This window comes from Bison bison, unplaced genomic scaffold (assembly GCF_000754665.1).
Source record: "Bison bison bison isolate TAMUID 2011002044 unplaced genomic scaffold, Bison_UMD1.0 scf7180017864093, whole genome shotgun sequence".
NCBI classification, from domain to species: Eukaryota; Metazoa; Chordata; class Mammalia; order Artiodactyla; family Bovidae; genus Bison; species Bison bison.
In genome coordinates, this window is record NW_011494665.1 from 2,846,237 (window position 1) to 2,873,374 (window position 27,138).

General features: G+C 37.2%; 1 protein-coding gene across 1 annotated transcript in view; it reads left to right on the plus strand.

The window, feature by feature from the left end:
- Positions 1 to 27,138, plus strand: part of NUP210L (nucleoporin 210kDa-like) — a 101,586-nt gene that overhangs the window by 27,451 nt on the left and 46,997 nt on the right. The window contains exons 11-15 of the mRNA XM_010838380.1: positions 14,958 to 15,095; positions 15,601 to 15,756; positions 18,651 to 18,849; positions 22,716 to 22,861; positions 26,320 to 26,541. Coding sequence (XP_010836682.1) covers positions 14,958 to 15,095; positions 15,601 to 15,756; positions 18,651 to 18,849; positions 22,716 to 22,861; positions 26,320 to 26,541 — 861 coding nt within the window. The remainder of the gene's footprint in view (positions 1 to 14,957; positions 15,096 to 15,600; positions 15,757 to 18,650; positions 18,850 to 22,715; positions 22,862 to 26,319; positions 26,542 to 27,138) is intronic.

Here is a 27,138-nt window from a genome sequence, read left to right on the forward strand (position 1 = left end):
ATTCTGGCTCTAGGTGAGTGATCACACCATCGTGATTATCTGGATTGTGAAGATCTTTTTCATATAGTTTTTTTGTGTATTCTTGCCACCTCTTCTTAATATCTTCTGCTTCTGTTAAGTCCATACCATTTCTGTCCTTTATTGTGCCCATCTTTGCATGAAATGTTCCCTTGGTATCTCTAATTTTCTTAAAGAGATCTCTAGTCTTTCCCATTCTGATGTTTTCTTCTATTTCTTTGCACTGATCACTGAAGAAGGCTTTCTTATCTCTCCTTGCTATTCTTTAGAACTCTGCATTCAAATGGGTATATCTTTCCTTTCCTCCTTTGCCTTTCACTTCTCTTCTTTTTCACAGCTGTTCATAAGTCCTCCTCAGACAACCATTTTGCCTTCTTGCATTTCTTTTTCTTGGGGGTGATCTTGATTACTGCCTCCTGTACAGTGTCACAAACCTCCATCCATAGTTCATCAGGCATTCTATCTATCAGAGCTAATCTCTTGAATCTGTTTGTCACTTCCACTGTATAATCATAAGGGATTTGATTCAAGTCATACCTGAATGGTCTAGTGGTTTTCCCTACTTTCTGTAATTTAAGTCTGAATTTGGCAGTAAGGAGTTCATGATCCAAGCCACAGTCAGCTCCTGGTCTTGTTTTTGCTGACTGTATAGCACTTCTCCATCTTTGGCTGCAAAGAATATAATCAGTCTAATTTTGTTATGACCATCTGGTGATCAAGTTCTCTATTTAGTTATTATATAATTTTTTGGCAGGGGAGGGGGGCTGCACCACATGGCTTATGGGATCTTAGTTCTGTGACTTGGTATCAAACCCATGTCCCTGGCAGTGGAAACATGGAGTCTTAACCGCTGGGCCACCTGGGAAGTCTTAGTACCATATTGTTTTGTTTACTGTAGTTTTGTAGTATAGTCTGACAACAGGGAGTGTGATACCTCTAGCTTTGTTCTTTATTCTCAACATACTTTGGTTATTAGGGGTAGTTTGTGGTTCCGTATAAATTTTAGGATTGTTTATTCTAGTCTTGTGGAAAACATCATGGGTGTTTTGATAGGGATTGCATTAAAATTATCCATTGCTTTTGGTAGTATTGACATTTTAATAATATTAATTGTTCAAATTCATGAACCTGGGATATCTTTCCATTTCTTTGTATCGTCTTCAGTTGTTTTCACCAGTGTTATGGTATTTTCAGAGTATAAGCCTTTCACCTCTTTGGAGTTAAATTTATTTTATTCTTTTTGATGCAGTTGTAAATGGGGTTGTTTTCTTGTTTTCTCTCTCTGATAGTTCATTATTAGTGTATAGAAAAGCAACAAGTTTCTGTATATAAATCTTGTATCCTGCAACTTGACTAAATGCATTTAATAGGTCTAATAGTGTTTTGTTGGGGACTTTGGGGTTTTGTATTGTGCCAGCGCTGTTTGTCAAAGAGACACATTTCACTTATTGTATGCTCTTGGCATCCTTGTCAAATCCAGTTGACTATGCTGCTGCTACTGCTGCTAAGTCGCTTCAGTCGTGTCCGACTCTGTGTGACCCCATAGACGGCAGCCCACCAGGCTCCCCCGTCCCTGGGATTCTCCAGGCAAGAACACTGGAGTGGGTTGCCATTTCCTTCTCCAATGCATGAAAGTGAAAAGTGAAAGTGAAGTCGCTCAGTTGTGTCCAACTCTTAGCGACCCCATGGACTGCAGCCTACCAGACTCCTCCATCCATGGGATTTTCCAGGCAAGAGTACTGGAGTGGGGTGCCATTGCCTTCTCCGCCAGTTGAGTATAGATGTCACCTTATTTCTGTACTCTCAATTTTATTCCATTGGTCTGTGTGTCTGTCCTTTTGCAGTACCACAGTGCTTTGATCACTGTAGCTTTGAATTGTGTTTTGAAATGGGAAATGTGAAGTCTTCTAACTGTTCTTTTTCAAGATTATTTTGGCCATTCAAGATCTCTTAGAATTCCATATCAATTTGAGGATGGGCTTCTCCATTTTTTCCAAAAAGGCCCTCAGGATTTTGATAGCAATTATGTTGAATTAGTAGATCACTTTGGAGATTGTTGTCATCTTAACAGTGTTAGGTCTTCCAGTTCATGAACATGGGATGTTTTTCCATTTACTCAGGCTGTCTTTAATTTATTCAAGCAATATTTTGTAGTTTTCAATGTACAAGTACTGCACCTCCAAGGTTGAGTTTATTCTGAGTAGTTTATTCTTTTTTGATGCTATTGTAATGAATTTTTTTTCTTAATTTATCTTACTAGTTTGTTTATTGCTAATGTATGTAAGTACAGCTGATATTTGTATGTGGATCTGGTATGCTGCAACTTTGCTGAATTATTTTATTGGCTCTAGTAGTTCTTCTGGATTTTACAGGATATTTCATATATAATATATCCAAGAATTGGTGATGGACAGGGAGGCCTGGCATGCTGCAGTCCATGGGGTCGCCAAGGAGTCGGACACTACTGAACGACTGAACTGAACTGAACCTGTGAATAGTGGTAATTTTGCTCCTCCATTTCCCATTTTGGTACCTTTTATTTCATTTTCTTGCCTAATTTCTCTGGCTAGAACTTAGAGTACAGTATTGAATGGAAGTGGCAATAGTGGGCCTCCTTATCTTATTTTTGATATTAGAGCAAAAACTTTCTTTCACCACTGAGTAAGATGTTAGCTGTGGAGTTTCCATATGTGGCCCTTATCATTTTGAACAAGTTCTTTCTCACCCCTAATTGTTGAGTGTTTTTACTGTGAAAAGGCTTTGGATTTTTCTCAAATATTTTTAAGCATTTTTTTCTTTCATTCTACTAATATGTATATTACAGTAATTGATTTTATATATTGTACTGCCTTTGAATTACTAGAAAAATCCCACTTGATCATGGTGTATAATCCTATTAATATGCTGCTGGATTTGGTTTTCCAGTATTTTCTTAAGGAGTTTTGTATTTATATTCCTAAAGGATATTGGTCTGTAGTTTTCCTGTTTTATGATGTCTTTGTCTAACTTTGGTATCAGGGCAAATGCTGGTCTCTTAGAATGAGTTAGGAAGTGTTTCCTCCTTTTTCTTCTTTTCTTCATCATCTTTTATTTTTAAGTTTGAGAAACATTGGTGTGAATTTTGTTTTAAATGTTTGTGGAAATTAACAATTGAAGCCATATAGGCCTGGGCTTTTCTTTCTTTTAAAAAAAATTTATTTCTTTATTTTAATTGGAGGACAGTCACTTCACAACACTGTAGTGGTCCCTGCCACACATCGACACTATTCAGCCACGGGTGTACATGCATGCCCACCCCCATCCTGAACCCCGCTCCCACCTCCCTCCTCACCCCAACCTCTGGGTTGTCCCAGAACACTGGCTTTGAGCACCCTGCTTCATGCATCGAACTTGCACTAGTCATCTATTTTACATATATATGTTTCAATATCTCTCATATCATCCCACCCTTACCTTCTCCCACATAGTCCAATAGTCTGTTCTTTACATCTGTGTCTCTTTTGCTGCCTTGCATATTAGGATCATGGTTACCATCTTTCTAGATTCCATATATATGCATTAATATACTATATTGGTGTTTCTCTTTCTGACTTATTTCACTCTGTATAATAGACTACAGTTTCATCCACCTCCTTAGAACTGACTCAAATATGTTCTTTTTTATAGCTGAGTAATATTCCATGTGTATATGTACCACAACCTCCTTATCCATTCATCTGCCAATGGACATCTAGGTTGCTTCCATGTCCTGGCTATTGTAAACAGTGCTGCAATGAACATTGGGGTACATGTGTCTCTTTCAGTTCTGGTTTCCTTGGTGTGTATGCCCAGCAGTGGGATTGCTGGGTCATATGGCAGTTCTGTTTCTAGTTTTTTAAGGAATCTTCACAGTGTTCTCCATAGTGGCTCTACCAGTTTGCATTCCCACCAACAGTGTAAGAGGGTTGCCTTTTCTCCACACCCTCTCCAACACTTATTGTTTGTAGACTTTTTGTAGGCAGGGCCTGGGCTTTTCTTTGCTAGGAAAATTTTGATTATTGATTTAATCTCTTTGCTTGCTATAGCTTTGTTCAGGTTTTCTATTTCTACTGGGTCAGTTTTTCTAATTGATGTGCTTTGAGGAATCTTTCCATTTGATCTAGGTTATCTAATTTGTTTGGTGGGCAATTGTTCATAGTATTATCTCACAATCCTTTTTATTTCTGTAAAGTTGGTAATAATGTCCCCACTTTCATTTCTGATTCTAATAATTTGAGTATTCTTTCTTTTTTTCTCAGTGATTCCAGCTAAACTCAATTTTGTTGATCTTTTTGAAGAACCAAATTTTGGTTTTGTTGATTTTGTGTATTTATTTTCCACTCTCTACTTTTAAAATCACTGCTCACTATATTATTTCCTTCCTTCTGCTAGTTTCAGGTTTACTTTGCTCTTCCTTTACCAGTTTTGTTTTTTTTTAGTTATACAGTCAGATTATGATTTGAAATGTTTTCTTCTTTTTTGGCTATGCCACACCCAGCTTAGAAGATCTTATTTCCTTAACCAGGGATTGAACCCAGGCCATGGGAGTGAAAACACTGAGTCCTAACCATTGGACAGACAGGAATTCCCTCTTCTTTTTTTAAACATTTAATTCATTTTGTGTATTTATTTATGTATTGGCTATGCTGGGTCTCTGTTGCTGTGCGTGGACTTCCCCTAGTTGCAGCAAGTGAGCTTTCTAGTTGTGGTACCAGGGCCTCTCATTGTGGTGGCTTCCCTTGTTGCAGAACATGGGCTCTAGGGTGCATGAGCTTCAGTCGTGTGGCTCATGGGCTCAGCAGTTGTGGCACACAGGTTTAGTTGCCCCGTGGTATGTGGAATCTTCTCAGACCAGGGATTGAACTTGTATCCCCTGCATTGGCAGGCAGACTCCCAACCACTGGACTACCAGGGAAGTCCCCTGAAAAACTCAAGGAGACTGCATTTGAAATAGTTTCAATTCTACTCTCTGTGGAGGACATTTGGTTTGTCACTCTGGCTGGCCCCCTCTGCCATAGGGGAAAGGAACTTGCCCTATTTAACATGGTTCTGCCATGTTCTACTGCCAATCACAGCACTTTTTTCCTCTCTCTTGTATTTTAATACAGGTGTTTACAACTGTGTATTTTCCTTTGAGCATCGTTTTCATTGAATCCTATAAGTTTGGGCATGTTGGATTTTTGTTTTCCTTTATCTCAAAGTTTCCTAACGTTTCTTATGATTTCTTCTTTGACCCATTGGTTGTTTTATTTAATCTCCACATACTTGTGAATTGTCCAGTTTTCCCTGTGTGAAGTTTTAGTTTTAGTCCATTTTGGGTGGAGAAGATACTTTATATGATTTAAGTATTTTTAAATTTATTGAGATTTCTTTTGTGCTTTAACATATGACCTGTTGTGGAGAATATTCCATGTGCACTTGAGAAGATTGAGCATTTTGTTGTTTTGGGGTGGAATATTCTTTATATGTCTGCTTGATCCGGTTGGTTCATAGTGTTGGTCAAGTCCTCTATTTCCATACTGATCTTTTGTTCTGGTTGTTCTATCCATTATTGAATCTGAGTTATTAAAATCTGTTAACTGTTGTTATAAAACTATTTCTTTCTTCATTTCTTCCTTCATTCCATCTGTCCATTTTTGCTTCATATTTTGTGGTCCTCTGTTGTTAGGTATGTATATGTTTGTAACTGTTATATCTTGATGAATTAACCTTTTTGTTAATATATAATGACCTTTGTCTCTTATAACAATTTTTTAAAATCTATTTTGTTTGATGTTAATGTAGACTGCTGCTCCCCCAACCCTCTTTTGGTAAGTATTTTTTAAAATAATTTGGTAATTAAAATGGAATGCATTTTTCCGTTCTTTCACTTTCTACCTATTGTGTCTTTGAATCTAACATTAGTCTCTTACAGACAGCATATACTTGGATCATGTTTTTCTTTATCCATTGTCAATCTCTGCCTTTTAATGGAAGAAATTTTGTATGTTTAAAACAGTTACTGATAAGGAAAAGCTCCTGCTTTTGTTTTCTTTTTTTTTTCCTACAGATGGGCATTGTTTTATTTTTTTGTTTTCTATATGATTTTTTTGATAATTTCTTCCATTACTGACTTCTTTTGTGTTTAATTGATTTTTGTAGGTTCATTAAATGTGAGACATTTTCATCGTTAATTCTTCATATATCCTTTCTGTACCTTTCTTTCCCTATTTCTGGGACTTATTTTATATATATTGATTTACTTAATGATGTTCCACTGGTCTCTAAGGCTTGGTCATTTTTTTTTCATTCTTTTTTTCTTTTTGCTTCTCTGAATAACTTCAATGGCCCTCTCTTTAAATTTCCAGATTCTTTCTTCTGCCAGCTCAAATCTGCTATACAGGTCTTCTACTGAAGTTTTCATTTCAGTTATTGTACTTTTAATTTCAGAATATCTGTTTGGTTCCTTTTTTATAATTTCTGTCTCTTCACTGATATTCTCTATTTGGTGAAACATACTTCTTCTGGAGTGATGTCTATTGTTTCTATTAGCTCTTTGATTTATAATCTTTTTCAGTATCTGTGCTTCTTTAGGGACAGTTTGTGTTAATTTCCTTTTTTCCCTTTATAAATAGGTCATATTTTCTTGTTTCTTTGAATGCCTTATTTTTTGTTGTTGCTGAAAACAACATTTTATTATAGTGGACCCTTGAGCAATGTTAGTTCTAATTGCACAGTTCCACTTGTACGTGGATTTTTAAAAATTAATACATACTACAATACTATATAATCTGTGGCTGGTTGAATCTGCAAATGTAATACCATGGTCTGGAGGGCTAGAGTTATACACGGATTTCACCTGCTCAGAGGATTGGCACTCGTAGACCCCACTTTGTTCAAAAGTCGACAATATAATATGATAATTTTGGAAATCAGATTCTTGTCTTTCCTCAGGGCTGTTGTTATTGCTTGCTGTGGGTTGTAGTTGCTTGTATATTTAGTGAGTTTTCTAAATCATTTTTAAAAGATTGTGTTATTTGTAATTTGTGTTATTTGACTGTAAAATCTTGATTCCTTTAGCTTGTAGTTAGTTAGTGGTTTGGCAAATAATTTCTTTAATGCCTTAAGTCACCTTTTTCTTCATTCAGCATACATTTAGTTGCTGTAAACCTTTGAGATTTTCCAAAGTTAATTCTGACTCTCTCTTTTTTTTTGGCATTTCTATGGAGGGACAGGTTCTTGGAGTTTCTTGCTTTGCCACTGTTGCAGACATCTCCTCCCTGCTGATATTTTTTATTAGGATTTATGAACATGAAACTATTTCCACTTATTTAGGACTTTTAATTTTTCTTTCAGCAATGTCTTATAGTTTTCATCATACAGGTCTTGAAGATATTTTATTACATTTGTACTTATGTTTTAAGCCATATATATATATTTAAATTTTCTTCTTCTAATTCACCATGCTAGTATATATAAATACAGTGGGTTTTTTTAAATCATTTTTTAAATGTATTTATTTTTGGCTGTGCTGGGTCTTTGTTGCTGTGGGGGCTTTTCTGTAGTTGCAGCGAGTGGGGGGCTACTTTTCATTGAATTGTGCAGGCTTCTTATTGTAGTGGCTTCTTCTGTTGTGGAGCACAGGCTCCAGGGCACTGAGCTTCAGTAGTTGTGGCACTTGGGCTCAGTAGCTGCAGTTCCTGGGCTCTAGACCACAGGCTCAATAGTTGTGGCCAACGGGTTAGGTTGCTCCCCGGCATGTGGGATTTTCCTGGATCAGGGATCGAACTGGAGTCTCCTGCATTGGTGGGCAGATTCTTTACTGTTGAGGCACCAGGAAAGCCCATGAATACAGTGGTTTTTGTATGTTACCTTGAATCTTGAAAGCTTGCTGAATTGACTTATTCTATTACTTCTTATAGATTCCTTAGGAAGTGCTACATATATAATTAGGTTATATGTGAATAAAGAGTTAACTCTTTTCATTATAATAAATGTGCCTTTTCTTTCTCTTGCCTCATAGCACTGACTAGGACCTCTACTCAATAATATTGAATAGAAGTGTAAAGTGTAAAATTTGCCTTATTTCTGACCTTAAAGTGGAAAATATTCACCCTTTCACCATTGAGTATGATGTTGATTATAGATTTTGTGTAGATGCTCGTCCTTAGGTTGAACAAGTTCCTTTTTATTCCTAGTTTATTGAGAATTTTCATCATGAATTGGTGCTGCATTTTGTCAGTGCTCTTCTACATCTACTGATAAAATGAATATAGTTTTTCTTTTTTAGTCTTTTAAATATGATGAATTAGTTATATTGATTGATTTTCTAGTATTAAACAAATCTTACATTCTCAGGATAAACCTCACTTGATTATGATTTGTTATCTTCACACATTGCAGGATTTAATTTGCTAAAATTGTGTTAATGACTTTTGTATGTATGTTTTTGAGGGCCTATAACTTTTTTTTTCCTTCTTCGGTTTTAGTTGTAATGTCTTTGTCAGGTTTTGATGTGAGGATAATACTGGCTTTATAAAATGAGCTGGAAAGTATTCTTTTCTATTTCCTGGAAGAGTTCTGTAGAACTAGTGTTACTTCTTCCTCAAATATTTGGTAGAATTCACAATGAAACTATTTAAGCTTGGAACTTTTTAAAATGGTAAGTCTTTTATTATTATAGTGCTAAAATATACATAACACAAATTTTACCATTTTAACCATTTTTAGGCATACAGTTCAGTGACATTAAGTGTATTGATGGTGTGTACCAATACCACCATCTATCTTTAGAACTTTATAATCTTTCCAGACTGGTTCTCTCTTTCCCTTAAAAAATATCCACCCCTGTTCCTCCTATCTTCTGTCTCCTGGTAACTACATTCTATTTCCTGTCTCTGTTAATTTGATTAATCTAGTTATGTCATATAAATGGCATCATACAAGGAATTCCCTGGAAGTCCACTGATTATTACTCCATGCCTTCACTGATGAGCATGTGGGTTCAATCTCTGGTCAGGGAACTAAGATCCCACAAGCCTTGTGGTATGGCCAAAAAAAAGTGGAATCATACATTTGTCCTTTTTTTTTTTTTTTTTTTTTTTTTTTTTACTTATTTCACTTAGCATGTCTTTAGGGTTAATCCATATTGTGCCCTGACATAATTTCATTTCTTTTTAAGGCTAAATAATATTCTATTGAATGGATATACTGCATTTTGTTTGTTATTTATCCATTGACAAACAGTTGGGTTGTTTCTGCCTTTTGTCTATTGTAAATAATGTTGCTGTGAACATGACAGAGTATACAAATACTTTGTCAAATCTTTACTTTCAGTTCTTTTATGTATATACCCAGAATTTGAATTGCTGGATTATATGGCAATTCTGTGTTTAACTTTTTGAGGAATTGTCATACTGTTTTCCACAGTGACTGTCATTTTACATTCCAGCAGCAATGCACAAGGATTCTGATTTCTCCACATCCTAACGAACACTTAACTATTTTCTATTTTTGATAATTGCCATTCTAATGGGTATGAAGTGCTATCTCACTGTGATTTTAATTTCCATTTCTCTAACAATTGGTATATGAGAGGTTTTAAACCTATGAATTCAATTTTTTAAATGTATATGCAGCTATTGAGGTAATTTATTTCTTTTATCTATTTTTGGCTGTTCTGGGTTTTCCTGGCTGCACGTGGGCTTTCTCTAGTTGCAGAGAGTGGGGGGATACTCCTCCTTGTGGTATGCAGGTTTCTCACTGCGGTGGCTTCTCTTATTACAGAGCACAGGCTCTAACTGCACAGGCTTCTGTAGGTGTGACTTGAGGGTGTAGAGTGCTGGCTCAGTAGTTATAACACATAGGCTTAGTTGCCACATAGCATGCAGGATCTTAGAGCAGGGATTGAATTCATGTCCCCTGCATTGGCAGGTGTATTCTCAACCACTGTACCATCAGGGAAGCCCCTATTTATTTCTTCTTGAGTGAAACTTGGTAATTTGTATGTAGAGAAATTTCTGTTTAGTCTAAATTGTTGAATTTATCACATAAAGTTGTTGATAACATTGCCTTATTAATTTGTATCTGTAGTATCTGTAGTGATGTTGTCTCTTTCATTCCAGATATTGGTGTGTATGTGTATGTGTGCACTAAGTTGCTTCAGTTGTGTCTAACTCTTCATGACTCTATGAACTGTAGCCCTCCAGGTTTCTCTGTCCATGGGATTCTCCAGGCAAGAATATTGGAGTGGGTTGCCATTTCCTTCTCCATGGGATCTTCCCAAGCCAGGGATCGAACCAGTGTCTCATATCTCCTGCATTGACAGGTTCTTTACCACTCGTGCCACCTGGGAAGTCCCCCAGATACCGATCATTTGTGTTTCTATTGTTTCAATTCTTTACCTATTTTTTCTTTTATTGATTCATGCTTTTTTCTTTGTTATTCTATTTCTTCTCCTTACTTTGGATCAAATTTGCTTTTCTTTTTTAAGTTCCTTATTATTGAAGAATCTTATGGTGGGTCACTGGTTTTACATCTCTTTTCTAATATAAGCACATCTACTACACTCTATTGATCATTGAAACCATTCTTAATACAACAAAGAGGGAACTACACAAGGGTGTGAATACCACAGGGTGGAATCTGTGGAGGCCATCTTGGAGTCTGGCTTCTCCAAGTTGATATTAACTTGTCTATTATTAGGTTTAATGTCATTACTAGTCCTGTTCCTTGTGATAAAATGTGAGCATTAATAGTCTATGGTGTGCAATAGCAAAACAGCTACTTAGAAGTATTACCTGTAGACACTACAGTTAAATGCGTATAGAAGACAAGCCTTTTGGTAACCAGGTAGTTGCTGCCATAAAACATGTTAGTGAAAGCCTGGGATATAATAGGGTTTATTGATTGTTGTTGCTAAGTATGCTGAACAATGTTGGGAAAGAAAATGGTTAGATCAGGACTTTGAATTCTCAAGTCAAGATCCACCTAAGGAATCTATTAGGTTGATGAAAAGGTAATTTCGGTTTTACACCATGAATTTTAAATCATTATAACTAGGCTTAAATACATCTTTATTAACCAAAATAGGAACCATTTTAATCAATATATTTTTGCCCACAATGAATAAGATTGTTTATTCATAAGTAGCATAAAGTAGCATAAAAAAGCAAGTAGCATAAAAATCCATGCTTTGGGATTTGATGAACTCTTGGAAAGCATGTTCTGCCTCCTGCTGGTTGTGGGAATGTTTTCCATGCAAAAAGTTATCGAATGGGGAGCACATGTACACGCATGGCTGATTCATGTCAATGTATGGCAAAACCCACTACAATATTTTAAAGTAATTAGCCTCCAATTAAAATAAATTAATTTTTAAAAAAGTTGTCAAGATGCTTGAAGAAGTAGTAGTCAGTTGGCGAAAGTCTGGTGAGTATGGTGGATGAGGCAAAACTTTGTAGTCTAGTTCATTTGACTTTTGAAGCGTTGGTTATGTGACATGCAGTCAGGAGTTGTTAGGGAGAAGTATTGGGCTCATTCTGTTGACCAGTGTCGGCTGCAAGCATTGCAATTTTTGGTGCATCTCATCAATCAGCTGAGCATACTTCTCAGATGTAATGGTTTTGCTGGGATTTAGAAGGCTGTAGTGGATCAGATGGGCAGCAGACCACCAAACAATGACCATGACCTTTTTTTGGTGCAAGTTTGGCTTTGGAGCTTCTTCTCAGTCCAACCACTGAGCTGGTCTTTACCAGTTTTATAAAATCCACTTTTTATCACACGTCACAATCTGATCAAGAAATAGTTCATTGTTGTTGTGTAGAACAAGAGAATACAAATGTAAAATAGATAGCCAATGGGAATTTGCTATGTGACTCAGGGAACTCAAACCGGGACTCTGTAACAACCTTAGAGGGGTGGGATGGGGAGGGCGGTTCAGGAAGAAGGAGACGTAGGTATACCTATGGCTGATTCATGTTGATATGTGGCAGAAACCAACACAATATTATACAGCAATTACCCTACAATTAAAAATAAATCAATAAATAAATTTATTTCAATACAAATACATTTAACTGTAAAAAGAAAAAAAAAGAGAAGACAACACTTCAGAATGATGATTTTTTTGATTTTTAGTCAGCTCATGAGGCACCCACTTATTGAAATTTTTTACCTTCCCAATTTGCTTCAAATGCAGAATGATTATAGAATAGTCAATGTTGAGTTCTTGGGCAACTTCTGTAGTTGTGAGACGATCAGCCTCGATAATGACTCTCAATTTGTTGTTGTCAACTTCAGATAGCTAGCCACTGTGCTCCTGATAGTCAAGGGTCTCATCTCCTTTGCAAAACTCCTTGAAACACCACTGTACTATACATTCGTTAGCAGTTCCTAGGCCAAATGTGTTGTTGATGTTGCAAGTTGTCTCTGCTGCTATGATCCATTTTGAATGGGAATAAAAAAATTGCTCGAGTTTGCTAACGTCATTTCTGTAGTCTAAAATAAATGTAAAATAAATAGCAAGTAATAAGTCATTAGCAAAAAAATAAAATAAAGCAAGAAATGCATGTTAAAATGATATATAATATAACCACATTTATTTAAGAATGTATTCCATTGCTTGTGTGCTAAGCTGCTTCAGTCGTGTCTGACTCTTTGTGACCCTATGGCCCATAGCCCACCAGGCTCCTCTGACCATTGGATTCTCCAGGCAAGAATACTAGAGTGGGTTGTCATGCCCTCCGCCAGGGGATCTCCCAGACCCAAGGATCAAATCAGTGTCTCCTGCAGTGTAGGCTGATCCCCCTATCCACACAGACTGTACTCTTTTTCCTCCTAGTAAACTCTTGTCTTATTTCACTACTTTCCATCTTTGCAGGAATTCTTTTCTGCAAAGCCAAAGAGTCAGGGCCTTGTCACTGACACTGGTCTAGTGGTTAGGCTATGATGCTCTCACCACTGAGACCTTACTTCAGTCACCCAGGTACAGAAGCCTTGCTTCAAGCCGCTGCAGACCAAGGGCACCTGAGATCATATTTGGTGGTGCAACCTGTATGTTGGGAAATCAAGGGAAGGATTTCCTGGATGTTATTCCTAAACTGCGTCCCCACTAGTGCCAATCCACTGCTGTCTGTGTCAGACAAAATGGTCAGAGAAGGGACTTCCCCAGTGGTCCAGTGGTTAAGAATTTGACTTTCAGTGTAGGGGACACAAGTTCCATGCCCGATCAGGAAACTAAGATCATATGTGCCCCAGGGCAACTGAGCCCACACACCGCTCGCTACTTCTGAGCCCGCACACCACAACAGAGCTTGCTGCATGATGCAGTGAAATCCTGCGTGCGCAACTAAGACCTGATGCCACCAAAGACGTATTTTTAAAAATTCTATGACATTTAAAAATTTTATTACCTTTTTTCTTATTTTGTCTAGCTCACTTTGAATTTCACCCTGTACTTAGCTGTGTCCCTCTTTATCCCAGTTTGTTGTCTTATCTCTGCTTTTATCTCTTATTTCCTATTTGTATTTTCTTATGTGCTAAAGCAGACACTGTTGAAAACTTCTCTTTGCTGCAGTCAGTAATTTTGAAGAGCATGTCATTCTTAAAAGGGCATAGTGCCTTTTTAAACACTACGTTCTTTTTCCTATATGTTATAAAATGTCTTCCTTGGACCAATCCTTTTTGTACTAATATTACCTTATTCTTGAATTAGAGTTCTAACCAGACCTAGCATACGCTTCCTACTCCTGAAAATTTCTCGTTTCCCTCAGTGATCACCTAAATACCATCAGAATGATATTCTCAATCTTTCTCTCTTTTCAGCTCAAGACAACACAGTTTATTATTAAACTATTATTATTATTAAATAATTATCTTACACTTGTGAATGTCAAAAGTCCAAAATCAGTCTCAGTAGGCTAAAATGGAATGATGCTCTTTTAAATGAAAAGACTTATTTTCAGTTTATGATCGAGCTAGACACCTTAAGGAAATGAAGAGAAAATCAGAGCCATTGGGGTTCCCTGGTGGTCCAGGGGTTAAGAATCTGCCTGCAAAAAAAAAAAAAGAATCTGCCTGCAAATGGAGGGGACGAGGGTTTGATCCCTGGTCTGGAACGATCCCACATGCCATGGGCCAGCTAAGCCCGTGTGCCACAACTATTTAACCTATGCTCTTGAGCCCACATACCGCGACTGCTGGGCCCCTGTGCTGAAATTACTGAAGCCTGCACCTAGAGCCTGTGCTCCACAACAGGAGAAGCCACGACAGTGAGAAGCCTGTGTACCGCAAGCAGATAGGAGCCCCTGCTCACCCCAAACAGAGAAAGCCCGCATGCAGCAACAAAGATAAATCAATTAAAATGGAGAAAGAAAATCAGAGCCATTACTGCAAATGTGATATAGTTTATAAATACTTCAGAGCCTCTTTGAAAAATAATTTGCCTTCAAAGAGAAAAATGCCAACATAGTTGAGTGTGAGGACTCTATTTTACCTGTATGAATACCCCCCAAACCCTGCTCTTGTTTTTAAGCAGGAGGGAATGTCTTACCTCAGCATCTATGACTGTTATCTTTATTTTCTTCTGAATAGCTTATAATATTCATTTGACTTTACAATTTATATATTTAAATGATGAATGGCCAAGGATCTTTGAAGCTATGACTTCCCTATGTTAATATAACTCATCTTTCAAGAAATTTTAACTACTTTCCATGACTGTAATACTTATTTTAGGTCTATCAAAATCTCTTTCATTATTATTGAACTATAGTAGCTGTGCTTCTCTAATGAACAAGAACATTTATTTATTTCCTTTATTGATAGAAATTGGTTGAGTAGTCTATTAACATACCATTTTGCTGATGCTTTAGATGTGAATGTGGACCATAATAACAGTCCTTATAAAATCTTGTTTTGCTCCTTTTTTTCTGTTCTTATAGAATAAAAATATTCAGCCTATAAAATTTCCAATTAAACATCAGCAAGAAGTGAAGATTTATTTTCCTATCAAGCTTACACCTAACTTTCTGGCATTTCCTCATCACCCCATGGGAATGTTGTATCGTTATAAAGTACAGGTATGATATACTAGAATGAGAATTCACAAATAAGTCAGTTTCTCTGATAGTTTAACTAATTGAAATTTAGTTAATGTTAAATTTTATTTCCCCCTAATCCTAGTGTATAACTCAGTTTTGGGTGACAACCAAATCATGGATACTCTTGAAAGCTATCATCCTAATAAGACTTGGTGTACTTTCTGTCTCTCTTCCATATATCCTTTCCTTGTGAGTTTTATAGTTTTGTCAAGGTCTCTTGTGCTCTTTCTTTTTTACATCTTGTGATACTGCCATTACATAATCTCCCTTTAGTATTTCTGTTGCCCACATCATCTCTGTTTAGTGTTTCCCTCTCCCATTTAGCTACTTTCGTATGGCATCACAGTTTTCTTAATGTTCCAGAAATAAATTATTGTGTAGTTTTATTATTTCCTAAACTTTATTTCACCAGATTTTACATCTTCACTTAAATTCCATTTTCGCCCTTATACTAATTAAATATAAGCTTGTATTTTCTTCATAGGTGGAAGGTGGCAGTGGCAACTTTACCTGGGCCTCTTCTAATGAAACAGTGGCCATGGTAACCACTAAAGGAGTGGTGACAGCGGGTCAGGTGAGGGGAAACAGCACTGTTTTGGCCCGAGATGTCCAAAATCCCTTTCGATATGGGGAAATTAAGGTGAGCAACTTTCCAAACAATCTTTATACCTCCTCTGAGACAGTGTTGTCTAAATTTAATTATGGTAATGCATTAAAATTTTTTCCTTTTCAAGCTGATTGTTTTAAAATGATCCTCAGAAGTTCCTTAGTTTCCAGTGGTTAAGACTTTGCGCTCCCACTGCAGGCGACACAGGTTTGGTCTCTGGTGGAGGAACTAAGATCTTGCATGCCGCAGTGGTGCAGCCAAAAATAAAGAAAGAAAATAATGCTCAAATTCAGTCTTACAGTACATATTTCTTAAATATTCCTGGACCTGGGTTGAGTCCTGCTTTACTTAATAACCAGTTATTTAATGTCTGTATTTGTTTCTTCATCTTTAAAATGGGGATAATTATAGTATCTGCCTCAAAGGGTTATTGTCAGAATTAAATGAGATGATGTTTACACCTGTGCTGGGAATGTATTCACTACTTAATGTTATCTATTTTGTTACTGTATTTTGTTATTATTATCATGAATTTATCATGTATGTGAACTTTATAGATACTTTATTTCTAGTCTCATTTTTTTGTTGTCTATCTTGTTTCTATAAGATTGAACTACTTTTTACTATGTTATATAACCATTTTCTATTTTCTCCCACTTTTAATAAATATTAATTTATGTTGTCTTTCCCTGCAGACTACTTAGTATGTGTGTTATCATTCAGTGAATATTTAGTGAATACTAATGAGGTACTTAATACCATACTAGGTATCATAGGACATTCAAACAAATAACATATCATCCCTACTTTAAAGAATCTGAAGTCTAGCTAGGAAGATACATTAATGTGAAAAGTTAAATAACATTTTTAGGAAGTGATATTTGAGGTATTTTAAAGAAGTATATGATTTAAAGCTACTTGAATTATAGAACAAAAGTACTATTAGTTAATAAAAGAAAATCCTTGTGGATAGGACAAGTCGAGGCTATCATGAAGAGGTTGGAACTTGAATAAGACTTTGAAGGATGGAGCCAACCTAAGGCCTAAGAGTCAGACTCAACTTGCTGCCTTTCTAGTAAATAAAGTTTTACCGGAACACAGTCATTCATTTATATATTCTCTATAGCCACTTTCAGGCAACAAGTACAGATTTGGGTAGTTTACAAGATCGTGTGATCCCCAAAGCCAAAAATATTTGCTCTCTGGCCCTTTAGAGAGCATTGCTGACCTCTGCTGGCAACAGTAGGAAGCCAAGGACTTCCCTGGTGGTTCAGTGGCTAAGACTCCACGCTCTCAAAGCAAGGGGCCCAGGTTCTATCCCTGTTCAGGGAACTAGATCCTTTATGTTGCAACTAAGGATTCCACATGCTGCAACCAAAGACACACATAAACAGTGACCAAAAAAAGACTCTATTCTTTTTCAGAAGAAAAAACAGAAATATTTTAGAAATATGTATTTCTAAAAATAATTTTAGAAAACAGAATTATTCTGTTTTCTAAACTCTTGTAATGCTTGTCATTTTCTACTAGTAGTTTAATCTATTTAAATGTTTACTCCCCTTTAAAAAGTCCATTCAGGCTGCTGTAACAAAATACCATAGATTGGGTGGCTTATAAACAACAGAAATTGATTTTTCAATGGTTTTAGAGGCTGGAAAGTCCAGAATCAGGGCACCAATAGATTCAGTGTCTGGTGAGGAAAAGCATTCTGCTTCATAGTTCAGTTCAGTTCAGTCGCTCAGTCGTGTCCGACTCTTTGCAACCCCATGAATCACAGTACCCCAGGCCTCCCTGTCCGTCACCAACTCCCGGAATTTACTCAAACTCATGTCCATCAAGTCAGTGATGCCATCCAGCCATCTCATCCTCTGTCGTCCCCTTCTCCTCCTGCCCCCAATCCCTCCCAGTATCAGAGTCTTTTCCAGTGAGTTAACTCTTCGCATGAGGTGGCCAAAGTACTGGAGTTTCAGCTTCAGCATCAGTCCTTCCAGTGAACACCCAAAACTGATCTCCTTTAGGATGGACTGGTTGAATCTCCTTGCAGTCCAAGGGACTCTCAAGAGTCTTCTCCAACACCACAGTTCAAAAGCATCAATTCTTCGGCGCTCAGCCTTCTTCACAGTCCAACTCTCACATCCATACATGACCACTGGAAAAACCATAGCGTTGACTAGACGGACCTTTGTTGGCAAAGTAATATCTCTGCTTTTCACTATACTATCTGCTTCATAGAAGACTATATTTTTCGCCTTAACCACATATGGCACAAGGGACTAGGGAGCCCCAGGGGTTCCTTGTTTAAGGGCATTAATTCCATCTGTGGGAACTCCACTCTCAGGACCTAACCACCTCCCAAAGGCCCCATCTCCTAATACCATCACTTTGGGGGTTAGAATTTCTACATATGAATTTGGAGGGAGACCTTCAATCTATAGCAAAAAAGAGAAAAAAAAAAGATTTTTTTAAGATATCAAGAAAGAGTGTTCTATATCAGAGGTCAGCAAACTTTTTATATAAAAAAGATCAGATAGTAAATGTGTTAGTATTTATAGGCCACATACAGTCTTTATCTCATAGTCATTTGTCATTGTTGCTTTTTATTTTACAACACTTTAAAAGACCATTCTTAGTTTACAAAAGTCAAGAAAATTGTGCAGTGCTCATATTTTGGCAGACTCCCACTGAGAGGTATTACATGCATTAGAGAAGTTGATTGATTAAGGAATGAAGTGAGTGACAGGTTCAGCACCTGACACACACACACACCTATATATGCATATAAATGGTACATAGTTTCTGTTTTTATATGCAAAACATATGTGTATATATATATGTTATATATATGTGTATTTAAATATTTAAGGAATGCTTTTGTCTAAGATTTTCCTAATGTAACTTTCTTGAAAGATTAATTTTTTTCCCCTCAGATATATGTTCTGAGACTGAACAAGATGGAACTGTTACCATTTCATGCTGATGTAGAGATTGGCCAGATTATAGAAATCCCCATTGCAATGTATCATGTAAATAAGGAAACCAAAGAGGCCATCGCATTCACAGACTGCTCTCATTTATCCTTGGATTTGAACATGGATAAGCAAGGAGTCTTTACTCTTCTCAAAGAAGGTGAGAGTAGGCTTTTTATTTTTTCCTTTCTTTGTCTTTGAATTAAAGGACCAATCAACAATTCAGAAACTATGAATTATAGTCTAAATTCACATACTGGGGGTTCCATAGTGGTCTAGTGATTGAGACTCTGGGCTTTCACTGCCAAGGGCCTGGTTTTAGTCCCTGGCGGGCTTCTCTGGTGGCTCAGATGATAAAGCATCTGCCTGCAATGTGGGAGACCCGGGTTCAATCCCTGGGTCAGGAAGATCCCCTGGAGAAGGAAATGGCAACCCAGTCCAGTACTCTTGCGTGGAAAATTCCATGGACAGAGGAGCCTGGTAGGCTACAGTCCATGGGGTTGCAAAGAGTCAGACACGACTGAACAACTTCACTTTCTTTCTTTTGGGAAACTAAGATCCCACAAGCTGCAAGTTGCAGCCAAAAAATTTAAAAGTTAAATTCACATATTACCTTTCTTTATAATACTTTTATTTATTCTGTCAACTGCCTTAGGTATTATAATGTGATGTTAGAAACAAAGGCACAGAAATAGAATAAAATGTCCAGAGTTCATTGTGGCCAGACAATATCAGTTTTTAGTCATATCAAGGCCTTTTCTTTCCAGCTGCAAACTCTTTTCTTTCTTTCTTTCTTTAATTATGTACTATACCTCTTTCTAAGAGGAATTTAGTGCCATTTAATTTATATATATATTAAATTTATTCTAAAAAAGAAAATATCTTTTTAATAAGAAAATAATATGAATAAGCTATTCATAAAGATCAGTATCATTTACTGTTATGGAACTTCATACTTGATCCTGATCACCATCGTTTTTTCAGTAATAATGACAGTAGTAGCATCTAACATTTATTTGGCATTTACTATTTGCCAGACTCTATTATGAATACTTTTCACATATTAACTCATTTAAATCTCACAATACATCATCTCTGACTCTTGCGACCCCATAGACTGTAGCCTGCCAGGCTCCTCTGTCCATGGGATTCTCCAGGCAAGAATACTGGAGTGGGTTGCCATTTCCTTCTCCAGGGGATCTTCCCGACCCAGGAATCGAAGCCAGGTCTCCTGCACTACAGGCAGATTCTTTACCAACTGACTTACAAGGGTACAAGGGAAGCCCTATAGATCCGTAAGATTGATATCAACTTGGACTTCTCTTTTACCCTTGCTAATTATGCTGTATAATATCTCTCAGCTCACCTCGGTTCTTAGGTTCCTCATTTTTGCTGCTAAGTCACTTCAGTCGTGTCCGACTCTGTGCGACCCCATAGACGGCAGCCCACCAGGCTCCCCCGTCCCTGGGATTCTCCAGGCAAGAACACTGGAGTGGGTTGCCATTTCCTTCTCCAGGGGATCTTCCCGACTCAGAAATCGAAGCCAGGTCTCCTGCATTACAGGCAGATTCTTTACCAACTGACTTACAAGGGTACAAGGGAAGCCCTATAGATCCGTAAGATTGATATCAACTTGGACTTCTCTTTTACCCTTGCTAATTATGCTGTATAATATCTCTCAGCTCACCTCGGTTCTTAGGTTCCTCATTTTTGCTGCTAAGTCACTTCAGTCGTGTCCGACTCTGTGCGACCCCATAGACGGCAGCCCACCAGGCTCCCCTTGTCCCTGGGATTCTCCAGGCAAGAACACTGGAGAAAGTTGCCATTTCCTTCTCCAATGCATGAAAGTGAAAAGTGAAAGTGAAGTTCTTCAGTCGTGTCCGACTCTTTGCGACCCCATGGATTGCAGCCTACCAGGCTCCTCAGCCCATGGGACTTTCCAGGCAAGAGTACTGGAGTGGGGTGCCATTGCCGTCCACATTTTTAGGCCTTCATTATCTCTCACTGAGACTGTAACAATATCCTCCTAATTCTTGCCTTTGATAATCATGGCTACAAGATAGATCTTCATGAAACTCAATTTCAATATTAATTTTCCTGCTCAAAAATTTTGAGAAGCTTTTCATTGCCACTGGACAACAGCCAAAATCCTTTTAGTATTCAAGGCCCTCTACAATATAACCCAGCCTACTTTTTGGAACTTCATTTGGAACTTTATATGAAGCTTTGACCTCATATAAACCTATATGCAGGTCAGGAAGCAACAGTTAGAACTGGACATGGAACAACAGACTGGTTCCAAATAGGAAAAGGAGTTCATCAAGGCTGTATATTGTCACCCTGCTTATTTAACTTATATGCAGAGTACATCATGAGAAACGCTGGGCTGGAAGAAGCTCAAGCAGGAATCAAGATTGCCGGGAGAAATATCAATAACCTCAGATATGCAGATGATACTACCCTTATGGCAGAAAGTGAAGAGGAACTGAAAAGCCTCTTGATGAAAGTGAAAGAGGAGAGTGAAAAGTTGGCTTAAAGCTCAACATTTAGAAAACAAAGATCATGGCATCTGGTCCCATCACTTCATGGGAAATAAATGGGGAAACAGTGGAAACAGTGTCAGACTTTATTTTTCTGGGCTCCAAAATCACTGCAGATGGTGATTGCAGCCATGAAATTAAAAGACGCTTACTCCTTGGAAGAAAAGTTATGACCAACCTAGATAGCATATTCAAAAGCAGAGACATTACTTTGCCAACAAAGATCCGTCTAGTCAAGGCTATGGTTTTTCCTGTGGTCATGTATGAATGTGAGAGTTGGACTGTGAAGAAGGCTGAGTGCCGAAGAATTGATGCTTTTGAACTGTGGTGTTGGAGAAGACAAAGAGAGTCCCTTGGACTGCAAGGAGATCCAACCAGTCCATTCTGAAGGAGATCAGCCTTGGGATTTCTTTGGAAGGAATGATGCTAAAGCTGAAACTCCAGTACTTTGGCCACCTCATGCGAAGAGTTGACTCATTGGAAAAGACTGATGCAGGGAGGGATTGGGGGCAGGAGGAGAAGAGGACGACAGAGGATGAGATGGCGGAATGGCATCACCTACTCGATGGACGTGAGTTTAAGTGGACTCCGGGAGTTGGTAATGGACAGGGAGGCCTGTGTGCTGCGATTCACGGGGTCGCAAAGAGTCGGACACAACTGAGCGACTAAACTGAACTGAACTGAAATATAGTTAAAATTTCCCATGTATTTCTTTCATATATGCATTTGTATCTTATTTATATTTCTATCTTTGTTCATTTGTCAGCTTAAGATACCCTCTTCTACATATCTAAGGGAGCTTCCCAGGTTTCTCAGTGGTAAAGAATCCACCTGCCAGTGCAGGAGACACAGGAGACATGAGTTCAATCCCTGGGTTGGGAAGATCCCCTGGAGGAGGAAATAGCAACCCACTCCAGTATTCTTGCCTGGAGAATCCTATGGAAAGAGAAGCCATGGGGTTGCAAAGAGTCAGACATGACTGAGAGACTGAGCATGCACGCAGATATATAAATCTTTCTTGATCTTTCCAGCTAAAAATAATTATTCTGTTTTCTAAACTTTTGTAATGCTTATCATTTTCTACTAATAGTTTATTTAAATGTTCATTCCTCTTTTAAACTATATGTGCCTTGAGGTCAGGATTCTTGTTCATGCTTGTATCCTTACCTTACATAGAATTGTGTCTTACATGATATAAATTTGTTAATAGAACATACTTTTATATATCAACTTAATATAAATAATTGGTGCATAATAGTGTATGAGATTAAGAATTTTTTGATATATTAAAATTCTTATATTTCTATAGACTTTCTTTTATAGAACATACTTTTATATATCAACTTAATATAAATAATTGATGCATAATAGTGTATGAGATTAAGAATTTTTTGATATATTAAAATTCTTATATTTCTATAAACTTTCAATCTTCCTTGAAGATTGATTGCTTATTACCCTACTAAAGTCATTTTTTGATTTTCAGGTATTCAAAGACCAGGACCAACACACTGTTCTAGTACACATATAGCAGCCAAATCTCTTGGCCATACTTTGGTAACCGTTAGTGTGACTGATTATGAAGAGTACTTGGAAAGCAGTGCCACATTTGCTGCTTATGAACCCCTAAAGGTGAGATAGTTCATTCTAAGGAATTGGCATATCTTTTCATGGACCCTACTATGTCCACCTGGGGACTTCAGCAGCTATCTGTGATCTCTATTAAAGATCAGTGATATTTGTGTTCTTCCTTACTGAACACTCTCTTGTTTCTAGATCTACAGCACCCTCATCAAATTTCAGTATCACAAAGGTTATGCTCTTACGTTTCTGCCACAGAAATATTTATAAGTTGTATCAGCAAATTTTAGATATTCCCCTTTCTTTCCTCTCTTTTAACTGAGGTATAAAAAAATTATAGTAAAGTACGGTAATCTTAAGGTATTATTTGAATTTTCACATATGTATATATCTTTGTAACACTACCCTGCATAAGATATAGAATATTAGTATACTCTATTTTTTGAACTTTGATGTTGGAGAAGACTCTTCAGAGTCCTTTGGACTGCAAGGAGATCAAACAAGTCAATCCTAAAGGAAATCAGTCCTGAATATTTAATGAAAGGATTGATGCTGAAGCTGAAACTCCAATACTTTGGCCACCTTATGCGAAGAACTGACTCATTGGAAAAGACCCTGATGCTGGGAAAGATCGAAGGCAGGAGGAGAAGGGGACGACAGAGGATTAGATGGTTGAATGGCATCACTGACTCGATGGACATGAGTTTGAGTAAGCTCCAGGACCTGGTGAACAACAGGGAAGCCTGTTGTGCTGCAGTCCATGGGGTCACAAAAAGTCGGACACAACTTAGCAACTGAAGAACTGATTAGTATACTCTCTTTTGAAGAACTCTGAAAGAAAGCCTTCCATACCAGGGAGAGAAATCAATTATCTTTTTACCCTTTATACTTATGAATTCTCAGCACAACAGTCATTATTTTGGATCCCAAAGACTGGCCATTAAAATTGGGAGATTATGACAGGTGGCAGTTCAAAATAAAAGTAGATAGAGCCTGGCATGCTTTCTACATATTTGAATCCTTCAGGAACTAAAATGGATGTCTACAAGTTCTTGCTGATACATACTGAGAAACCTGACTCAATGCCTCTTGCAAACAGGAGGCATCCATAGCGGAAATGTTAACATTGGTGAAAGAAGCAAGATAAGCTGTTAATTTGAAAAAGGTAACTTGTTCATTAAAACTTGCATTTTTGAGTTGGCCTCTTTCTACATTGTACAGCCTACTTATTTATTTATTTTTGGCTGTACTGGGTCTTTGTTGCTGCATGCAAGCTTTCTCAGGGCTGCTGTTTGTTGTGGTATGCAGGCTTCTCATTGTGGTGGCTTCTCTTGTTGCAGAGTACAGGCTCTAGGCCCTCGGGACTCAGTGGTTGCTGCACATGAGCTCAGTAGTTGTGGCACATGGCCTTAGTTGGCCCATAGCACCTGGGATCTTCCCAGACCAGGGATTGAACCCGTGTCCTCTGCACTGGCAGATGGATTCTTAACCACTGGACCACCAAGGAATTCCCTAGTCTCGATTAAACATACAGTCTGAGCATAGTTCATTCATCCTCTTAGTGGTTGAATTATCCTTCTTGCCTAATTAAGTGAGAGTGCTTGGCTGCAGTTCATTGTCATTTCATAAGGTTTTGTCTTAGTTTTATCATTATCCTTACCCTAATTTTATATTTACTGAATGTCTCACAAATCAGATCTCCTCTAAATGAAAACTCTCCTTAAAAGAAGTAAGATGATTTTCTATTTCTACCTAGTTCTTTGGTCATATATTTTTTTTTAGCTGCTGAAAAATACATGTATGTTTTACTTTTGTTATCATTATGTTTTAGTACATTATATAGTTCTCAGTTTGTTCTTATGTATCTGTCCAATTCAGTTTATCTGATTAGTTTTAGACTATATACATCTAGGAACAAGGAATAACTCTAGTTTTGCTTTCTCAGGGAAACTTTCCATGAAGCCTCTGACTAGTTTAATTTCTTCTATTTGAGGTTTGTTTTGGCACTCTCTGCTGTGCCTTTTTGTAACACTCATTATACTCTTTACCTACTTCAGATCTGTCTTTTCCAGACTATTAGCTTCACTGTGAGGCAGGGCTTTATATTGGCTTTCTGTTGATATTACTATATCACCAGTAGGCCATCAATGAATACTTATTTAATTGAATTATGTATACATTTTCAAGAGAAATACTGCCGTTAGAGGAATTTTAATGTTAATAGTATTCACTATATATGAATATGTGAATATTCAGTATATATGAATCATATATATATGATTGACTAGTTCAGAGAAGAAATACTAAAACATAGTTTGCTTACATTTTTGAAATGATTGCTTCAACTATATATTTCATTTTGCAACTTAGTCATTGTTATAGACACTGTGTGCCATACAAAACTAACCTACACTTTGAGAATACTCCATTCCCCTAAAACCAGTTTCCTCATCTTTAAGTAGAATACAACTCCTCTGGATACTGGAGTGAATAATACCTGTCTTGACTACCTCTTAGGTGAGAGTTCTTTGAGAAACAGATGAACTGTATAGATGTATTATATTCAGATTTTTATGGTAAGAATTCTTTGATACTTCAGTAAAATATCCACTTAAGATTCTTATACAGGGACTTCTCTGGTGGTCCAGTGGGTTGAGAATGCGCCTGCCAATGTAGGGAACATGAGTTCAACCCCTAGTCTGGGAAGATCCCATATGCTGCCAGGCAATTAAGCCTGTGTGCTGCAACCACTGAGCCCACGTGCTGCAACTGCTGGAGCCTGTGCACCTAGAGCCCATGTTCCGCAGTGAGAGCCCATTGCAATGAGAAGCCTGCACACTGCAGCCAGAAATAAAAAATAAAATAAAATTCTTATGCAATATGACAGATGGTACCTAGACATTGTGATTATTTTCCGGTGTATACAAATATCAAATCATTATGGTGCACACCTGAAACAAGTATAATGTTATATGCCAACTAGACTTCAAGTTTTTAAAAAAAGAAAAAATGTTTATGCAGTTATTTATTCAAATGCCTCTTATGTGTCCAACATCATACTAAATTCCACTGAGGAAGAGAGATTATTTTAAAAATTTGGGGTATAAAATAATCTTTTCCCTTAAGTTTATGTAACTAGAGAGTTAAGAAGAATTATCAGATGTATATTTATGAAAATTTGACACATTTAAATAGCATAAGGGAATAAATAAGTATACAGATGAATGGTAGTAATAAATACTATAGGAGCTTAGAGGATATAGAAGTAGTTGTGGTCTGGAATCATTAGACAAATTAATGGATAGGGTGACACATGAATTTGGTTGAATGATAGGTGGGATCCAAATTAGAACAGAGATTGAGAACCATTCCAAATAAGAAGCATGACACACATGTCTCCTAATTTGGAAATTAAATCTACTGTCTTTTACATTATAACCAGTTTTTCACTTTAGAAAACTGTTGAATTCTCTAACCAGTTAGGGATTAATTTCTTTAAATGTCATCAGGCTCTAAACCCTGTGGAAGTGGCATTGGTGACATGGCACTCTGTAAAGGAAATGATATTTGAAGGGGGCCCTCAGCCATGGATCCTCGAGCCCTCACGATTCTTTCTGGAGCTGAGCATGGAGAAGACAGAGAAAATTAGAATAACACAAGTCCGACTGCCAGCTAAAAGAAAACAGAATCAGTACATCTATCGGGTCCTGTGCCTGGATTTAGGGGAACAAGTAGGAAAATGATCTTTTCTAACATTTCTTTTAGCAACAGTACGCTAAGTCTTTCATCCTTCTAGCCATCCCTTTTCAGCTGCTAATGGATTTAGTGTATGGACTAGATAGGAAAATTCTAATTGTTGACTAAGAGATCTGATTTTTAAACCTTACTATCCTTTAAATGTATCCAAAGGTTTTGGTTTGCTCATTTGAAAATTCTAACAGTTCACTAACCAAATAGTTCAAGATCTTTTTGTAGCAGGGAGTTTATTTCAATCATTTTATCACTATAATTCAACTCCTTGTTGTATAGACTAGAGGATATATAGTTTTTCATCTCCAAAGAATGTGAGGAAGGGAAATTTTAAGTGTCATCTATGTTTATCAGTTTTGAAGAACCAGTTGGATCTTTGCTGATATGAGTAATTAATATATTTCCCTTTATCAGTTGAATTAGTTTTGGTTATTTTTAGAGGTAGTGATGGCTTTAACCATAGCTATACCTTGGTAGACCAAGGCCAATAACAAAGGTTTTCAGATTGACCAAGATTGAGAATGTAATGTATGACTATGAAGCATAGCCCAGCTAACCAATCCTCAGGGAATCCATAT